The sequence below is a fragment of the Oryx dammah genome, unplaced genomic scaffold, assembly GCF_014754425.2.
Source record: "Oryx dammah isolate SB20612 unplaced genomic scaffold, SCBI_Odam_1.1 HiC_scaffold_2, whole genome shotgun sequence".
Lineage (NCBI taxonomy): Eukaryota > Metazoa > Chordata > Mammalia > Artiodactyla > Bovidae > Oryx > Oryx dammah.
The window spans coordinates 42,284,073-42,292,367 of NW_024070186.1; the positions used below are offsets into that span (position 1 = coordinate 42,284,073).

Sequence of the window (8,295 nt, forward strand, 5' to 3'; positions counted from 1 at the left end):
GAAGGCTCTGAGCGGTCAGAGGGGTTTCCTGTGTGTCAGCAACTTCACTTTGCCGAAGATAGCCGGCGGAAGAGCCAAGGAACGCTGGCGGGCCAATCGCTTCTCGGCAGCCAGCCCTAGCCCTGACCCTGACCGAGTGCGCCCCGCGTCCTCCACCAACTCCGGCAGTGGCTCCGGGACAGGAGCTGAGCGCGCCGGCGCACGGCGAAGACCAGCTCTCCCTGAAGACGTCTCCCGCCCGGAGCGAACACCCTGGAGAGCACGGGCAGGCTGCCGGGCGGGCTTCACGGAGGCACGCCCCTCTCCTCCCGGCGGCGCGCGGACTCGCCCGGCGCCCAAACTCCGCCCACCCTCGCGGGGAGCCTGGCTCGCCCTCCGGCCGCCTGCACTCCAGACTGAGCAGGTCTCCAGAAAAGCCTGCGAGATCACCCAGACTGCGAGCCGGACGCGATCCAGAAGCGCACGCTTCTGTGGCCACGGCGCTCCGATGGCCCCCAGAAGCTGAGCGCCCCGGGGCGCGGACCCGGCACCCGAGACCCGAGCTGCTGCCTTGCAAGGTAGGGAGAAGGAAGATGCCCAAACGAAGTTGATCTTCGCGGGAAGGAGGCTGGGGCGCGCCCTCCCCACGCCGGAGCGCAGCGCAGCGAATTTGGCTCCACCTCACTGAGCCCCCCGGCGCGCTCTCCGGCGCGAACCCTCGGTCCCTCGGGAAAGCGCAGTCGGAAAGTTGTCGGCTGCGGTGTGCTGAGCGCCCTGTTGTGTAACCTCGGCGTTGCCGGCCGGACGGGGAAGTTGCTGGTCCACCGGCCAGCCGGGTTCGGTCGCCGCTCGGGGCGGATTTCATGGCCCGCGGCGAACGCGGGGCCGGAGCTGGCGTGGGCGAGCCCCCGCGCGCCCCCTCCCGCAGGGATCCCCGGCTCCCGCTCGCGTCTGCTCGCCCGCCTTTCCGATGCTCGCTGCGCCCCTCGCCGCCGCCGCCGCCCTCCTGCCGCCGCTTGTCCCTTGGAACCGCCGCCTAAGTCGGGGAGGAGAGAATGACCGAGGTGCTGTGGCCGGCGGTCCCCAACGGGACGGACACTGCCTTCCTGGCCGACCCTGGTTCGCCCTGGGGAAACAGCACGGTGACTTCCACCGCCGCCGTCGCCAGCCCGTTCAAATGCGCGCTGACCAAGACCGGCTTCCAGTTCTACTACCTGCCAGCTGTCTACATCTTGGTGTTCATTATCGGCTTCCTGGGCAACAGCGTGGCCATCTGGATGTTCGTCTTCCACATGAAGCCGTGGAGCGGCATCTCCGTGTACATGTTCAACTTGGCCCTGGCCGACTTCTTGTACGTGCTGACTCTGCCGGCGCTCATCTTCTACTACTTCAATAAGACCGACTGGATCTTCGGGGATGCCATGTGCAAGCTGCAGAGGTTCATCTTCCACGTGAACCTCTATGGCAGCATCTTATTCCTGACCTGCATTAGCGCGCACCGGTACAGCGGCGTGGTGTACCCGCTCAAGTCCCTGGGTAGGCTCAAGAAGAAGAACGCGGTCTATATTAGCGTGCTGGTGTGGCTCATCGTGGTGGTGGGCATCTCCCCCATCCTCTTCTACTCTGGCACCGGAATCCGGAAAAACAAAACCATCACCTGCTATGACACCACCTCAGACGAGTACCTGCGAAGTTATTTCATCTATAGTATGTGCACGACCGTGGCCATGTTCTGTGTCCCCTTGGTGCTGATTTTGGGCTGTTACGGATTAATTGTGAGAGCTCTGATTTACAAAGACCTGGACAATTCGCCTCTGAGGAGGAAATCCATTTACCTGGTGATTATTGTACTGACTGTTTTTGCTGTGTCTTATATCCCTTTCCACGTGATGAAAACAATGAATTTGAGGGCCCGGCTGGATTTTCAGACCCCAGAAATGTGTGCTTTCAATGATAGGGTGTATGCTACTTACCAGGTGACAAGAGGTCTAGCAAGTCTCAACAGCTGTGTGGACCCCATTCTCTATTTCTTGGCAGGAGATACTTTCAGAAGGAGACTCTCCCGAGCCACCAGGAAAGCTTCCAGAAGAAGTGAGGCAAACTTGCAGTCCAAGAGTGAAGACATGACACTCAATATTTTATCAGAGTTCAAGCAGAATGGAGATACAAGCTTGTGAAGATGCACGAATCCCCAAACACCCACTTTGTGACATGGTAGGATGCTTTCATAGAGCCAAGCGCTTTTTTTCCCCTTTCAGTTTCTAGTAAGTTTAGAGAAAATTCAAACCAAGAAAGCAGTGAATTAACAAATAAAATAGAAGTGGAAATGCCTACACCCACACTTAGCTTGTTCGGATTTGCTTTCTAACCAGAAGTTAGACTTCTGGTCTAACTTCCTTCGCTCAAGGGCTTCTTCTTTCTAACCAGAAGTATGTAACATAAAATTATACTGCCCTACTTAAATATTTACTTTCTCTTCTGCCTTTAAAATTTGCAAACTCTTCTCTGTGTACATGAGTACTGAAGCTATTTGGATTTTAATATTTTCTCCAAGAAAACTGACCACCTGAAACCTGAGTTTGTGATTTGTCTAGTCTTTATTGTCTTTAATAATCTGAGGTAGGAACAAATTGAAACTTCACATTCTTAGATTAGAGTCAGACACCAAAATGCTAAAGTCAGTTCATTCAGAAGCAGATAAACAGATTGCTGCTGGGTGTCTTTTTTTGATCCTATAAGCATAGGTGATAGCTGGCTGAATTTCTCTGGAGAATTGAACAGAAAAATCAAGTCAATGAATTTACAAGTCTCCAAAGTGATTATCTCACAATTGTTTCTAGAAAACTGCTTACTCTGTGTTGGGTGCTAAATGTTTGTGGATGGAATCATCTGTATATTATCTTACAGGTAAAATGCCTTCAAAATAATCTAAGTGCATGTACTTTCCTTGTAAACACCACAAACTCTGTTAGACTTCCTGTGACAAAGAGCTTTTACTTGCACCACTGCTGTGCAGTGCGCAAGGATTATGTTTGTGTTCCAGTACAAATGCTCACTTCCATCTGTAAAAACAATGTTAAAAATCACAGATAAATTACAGATCAAAGTTGAATAGCTATTAGCAAGTTGAGGGATGTCGACAGGAGGGAGAGTGGTTGACAGTCATCCATAATGCATAGCCTGCAAGCATATTCTCAAATATATGAGGGACCAAGATGGGGGAGATGATATTTTTAGAATAAGGGTTTTAGTTTAAATTAATTATGGTGTAAAAGCTCTCTCTCTCTCTTTTGACTTCTTCCAAATGCTGGAAAACATGGAATGCAGTGTAACAAGACGGCAGAATTTGCATGTGTTGTGTTGGTAGAACGAGGTGCTATAATGCTTTGCTGGGTCTTACATCCTCATTTTTGAAGGGAAAACTCCAAACATATGGGAAAGGGAAATATGAAGAATTAAATTTAAATACTTGAAGTACCACAGCACTACAAAGTGAGGTGTAGAAACTACTAATCAGACTAATAGTAGTTTAAGCAAATACTACTGGACAGTGTTTTATATTTTACCTCTGTCAGGCAGTAATGACAAATCTATAAAATATTTCAGTAACCTTCATAATGATTTTGAGTGAATACTGAATTGGTGCATTTCTAGCCCTTGAAACGGTCAAATTCGATATATGTAGAATAATGAGTGAGGTGACCATTTACAACACCAAATAAATCCGATATCAAAGGAATTTCTCACGGTGAAGACACGCCAACAAACCAGCATCAGAGTCTGCAACTGATGGTGGGAAAACTTGTTTGAAAGCACTTTATATGTAGAGCAATTTGGGGCCGCGTCCAAGGCAAGAACCTTAACGCCCTGTGGTACCTGGCGATAAGAAAGTCAGAGCTGGGCTTCAGTTCTTGCAGTGTCTGGATGGATTGCAGATTTGTGAGCCCTTCAGTTTCTTAGACTTTCTCCAACTACTAACACCAATGAATAAAAGCTGAAAAGCTGTACCATCCTAAAGAATGCGACTTTTTCCCATGGTCAGTGTTAAGACACAGGATTATAGAAACCAAATCAAGCGGAAACCTCTCAGATGTCCTACCTACACCTTATTTTGAGGAAAGAGAAGTGTTAACTAGGTTCTCATTTGATTAGGATCCTGCAGTGTTGTCTGTTGTGAAATCCTAAAAGAAAAAGACTAAACTATGTCATGAATGTGTTACCCCTGTCAAATATCATGTGCAGTGAGACATGATTAATACCGCTAAATTGGCCAGAGTGGAAATATCAAAGCCCGTACCATCCTTGAACTCGAAGGCTAATGATACACATTTCTATAATATTCCTTCACCATTTTATTTACTTTAGTGTTCGTCCTTTTAGGTCTGAAGATGCCCAGCCTGGTTTACAGTATATGTTAGGTACATTGATTGAGCTTCCAGGGAACTTTCTTTTGGAGTGTGGCTCCAGTGCGGAGGTAAACAGGGACAAGAAATGCCCTTTTACTTCTTGACATGCTGTTTCCACAGTGTTTCTTCCTTAGCATCGTACATCACATAGTGGACAATGATGACATGCGGTTGCCTGCCTAGTAGTGACAAGAATGATCTCTCTAACCCCTTCCAGGCACGAAGTGGTCTCCGGGATGAGTCTGCTAATGATGAAAACATACCGAGGGTCAAGATAAAGCAGTGACCTATTGGCTGAAGGTCTGATTCATGACTTACGATAAAGAGTGGGTATTTTACCAGTAAAGGCAGAAATCTGCTAGCATTTTGATAAAAAGGAAAGCTAAAATTATAGAATGTAACAATTAACTAAATTTCACACTACAGAACTGAATGCCAAAGCGTTTTATGGCTCATCAGTCGGCAACTTTGACCCATTGAACATCAGTGTTTGTGTTTGCATTGAAATGCTAAACACACAGACCCAGAAGATAACAGCATGAGAGTAGAATTTGCAGTTAAAATGGTGATATTGCCCATTGGCCAGCTGTGGGACTTCTTGACCCTGTCAAGACCACTCTCCATGGATTAAAAGGGCTGGATGATATCCATCTGTTGGGGCCTTAGGGGATGTAGTAGAGAACTGCAGGCAGCCAGAGGTGCATGAAATCTGCTACTGTATTTTCCAGGACTGCTGAATGCCAGTCCTAAAAAAACTCATACAAAGTTCACCAATTGTGAAATGGATGTCTCCTCGGGGCAGTGCACTATACTGCCTGTGGATATCAGAGACGTCAGTGCTTACAGCAGCTGGAATTGGACTCATGACAATAAAGGTGTGTAACTAGAGATATAGTAAAGCTTTAACTTTGCTGGTCAAATTGTAACTATCATAATAGTATTTATTGATGAAGCTCACAGTCCTTCCATTGTACAGATTGAAAAACTTTCTTGAAAGTTCCAACATACTGATGTAAATTATATTTATTACAATGTATAATATTAATATGTCACATTGGTGTATTTTACATAATGTATGATGCATAAAAATGAGTTACTGTATATTATGCTTTTCAAATATCGTATCTTGAAATGTTTTAAGTTTTCAGATTTTTTTATCTAAAATATGAAAATCTGTTTCGTAATACAAGTGATTCATTTTCTCTAGAAATGCTTTTGCACGTTAATCTTTTTATTTAGGATTCTTCCTACATAGACACAGTTTGGTGTCAAACTTTCATTAGGATCAATAGTAAATACAGAATATCTTAGCCAAACTGTATCTGTATTGTCTACATTTCATATACTATTATAGAAGTATTTATACTGTCTTTTCAATATGTTTGGAATTGTATCCCCAAATACAGTCAGAGCTTCCCATTTCTAATTGCAAAAGGTTTGTCCTAAATTCGGACAACATCACTTATGGTTTAGAAGTCTGGTGAGATGGGCATTATAGATACAATATTAGCATTTAAGGAAATACTTAAGGGAGATGGAGAGAGAAAGAGACAGCTGATATAATCAATTACTCTGCTCAATTCTGCTTCAGTTTTTATGTCTTGTTTCTTCTTAAGGTGAAATAGCATAATCTTAATCTCTTTGAGATGAAGTTTCTAAGTAACACACTACCAGCAAGTTCAACATTGCTAGTAATTTTAATGTTTTCTCTGTTCATTTGATAACTTTAATTCCAAGTTTTACAATAATATCTATATATTATTTGGCTGCTGAATCCTGTTACAGTTTTTTTTTTTAATTCTGTTGTACATTGTATTATACACATCATTACAAATTAATATGAAGGGGAATATATATTACATATCAAAAATTGTGATTTTGAACTCTAGTATGTGTTAGTGCTTTTGCAAAAATGTTTATTTTTATAATATCTGTGATTTTAATATAGGTAATTGAACTAGATTTCTTTGTGATGAATAGTGCCACTGAATGACTGGTATGGAAACAGTGTTACTTGACATTTTGTGCTTTCTCAGGTTTATCTATATCAATGGTAGCTTAACAGATTCCAGACTAATAGTGCATAATTGTGTTTTAAAAAGAATGTACATTTCCTATAAGTTTGCATGCAGGAGTGTACAACTTGGAGTGTGTGTGTGTGTGTCCACAGCATGGCAGCCAACTTTGTATCTGCTGTTGATAATAACAGCAGAGCTTTGGTATAATCGTGGTCATTAGAATTATACCTACCATAGACAATGAAAACCAAAAAAGTCTCAATAAAACTATGAAATGTGGTCTGATGGCTTCTATGTTATTATAGTATTAATACTTGCAACTTTCCTCAAATTTTGACCCGTACTGTTATGTGTGTGCATACTAAGTCACTTAAGTCGTGTCTGATTCTCTGCGACCCTTTAGACTGTAGCCCGCCAGCCTCCTCTCTCCATGGGATTCTCCAGGCAAGAATACTGGAGTGGGTTGCCTTGCCCTTCTCCAGGGGATCTTCCCGACCCAGGGATTGAACCCGTGTCTCCTGCAGCTCGGGCATTACAGGTGAATTCTTAACTGGTGAGCCACCGGGGAAGCCCACTGTATTGGCTGGCAAATACTATAGGATGTATTGAATTAGTATAGGCATCTCTTAACATGCAACCTGGACTGTAAAAAGTGAAATGTTAAAGAAAGAATGCTGGTACAAGATAATTGACAAGATCATCATTATTTATTATTTAATTATTAACAGGAACTTGACTTAATTCTTTGAAGAAAATATGGAACACAATCTTAATCATATTTCTCATCCTAGTATTCTGTGTTTAAAATGTCAGCTGTAATCTAATATAATGTAATGTCTCCTGTAATTTTTAATCCATGGAGGTAGTCATTCTAATAATCCTTTGTGGTTTCTATTTATTCATCTACACTGCCTGCTTCTTCCAAGTGTGTGTGTGTGTGTGTGTGTGTGTGTGTGTGTGTGTGTGTAGCTATGCAGTGAAAAGCTGTACATGGAATGGACACATGCTTAAAGCATTACTTTATTTTCTTTAGTGGGGAAGGTTAAGTACAAAATTGGTCTCTCATTGGATTTTTTTGGTTGTCTGCTGAGACAAGTCCTCTATTACAAAATCCTGTGGATAGAAAAATGCAGATCTCTTGCAGCCCCTAAGATATTGTCACTCAGTTTTAACTCCTTAACTGGCTGTCTACTCCTTATTGGAAGTCTACTATCCAGACTTCACCACTCAGAAATCCTCACTTATTAACATCAGCTTTGGTAAAGTTCTGTGGCTGTGTACATATGTTTGTGTTTTGTTTAGTGCATAGATAGAAATTATACAGATAATTATCTTTCTGATTTAGGAAGAATTTGCCATAAAGCTTTGGGCACCCTGGGATTTTCAAAAACACTTTGGGATTGCAGTCAGAGAACCTTCTCTCTCCACCAGTAAATATACTGTGTTTAATTTCTCTCTTGGATGAACTGGAAAGTTTATATTTTCTTTTCAGGAGGTTTAAAATTTTGCCCCCAGATATGGTCCCAGTTTCTGTTTCTAAATGTAAAAAGCATGTCCTAAATTCAAAGTAGATCTGTTGTGGTTTAGAAGTCTGATGGATGGGCCATTTAAGACAACATATGTCACTAGAAATTCATGTAAATATTAATACTGTGTTTACTTGCTTTAACCCTGCAAGGTCATGTGGCTTTGGGGTAGACCATGGGGACTAACATCCCCAGTCAGCCTGGTTTCTAGGACTGATGATCCAAACGACAGCTGTGGATGGAGTCAGGCCCCTGGGCTGAGCAGCTGACAGCGCTGAAGTCCCTTAGAAATGGACATGGGTAAGGAGGGGTGGGGTGTGGAGGTGGGAGGCATGTGGAGCAGTCAGTACTGCAGAGGGGGAAAAT

General features: G+C 43.5%; 1 protein-coding gene across 2 annotated transcripts; it reads left to right on the top strand.

The window, feature by feature from the left end:
* Nucleotides 1-361: 361 nt before the first annotated feature.
* Nucleotides 362-6,688, top strand: P2RY1 (purinergic receptor P2Y1). 2 transcript variants are annotated; one of them, XM_040235357.1, is made up of 2 exons: nt 362-2,193; nt 4,360-6,688. In XM_040235357.1, the coding sequence occupies exon 1, from the start codon at nt 1,035-1,037 to the stop codon at nt 2,154-2,156; it is 1,122 nt and encodes a 373-aa protein (XP_040091291.1). In that variant the 5' UTR covers nt 362-1,034; the 3' UTR covers nt 2,157-2,193; nt 4,360-6,688. The 2 variants fall into 2 exon arrangements, with proteins under 2 accessions (XP_040091291.1, XP_040091292.1); XM_040235358.1 differs by having other exon boundaries at nt 4,603-6,688.
* Nucleotides 6,689-8,295: the final 1,607 nt, after the last annotated feature.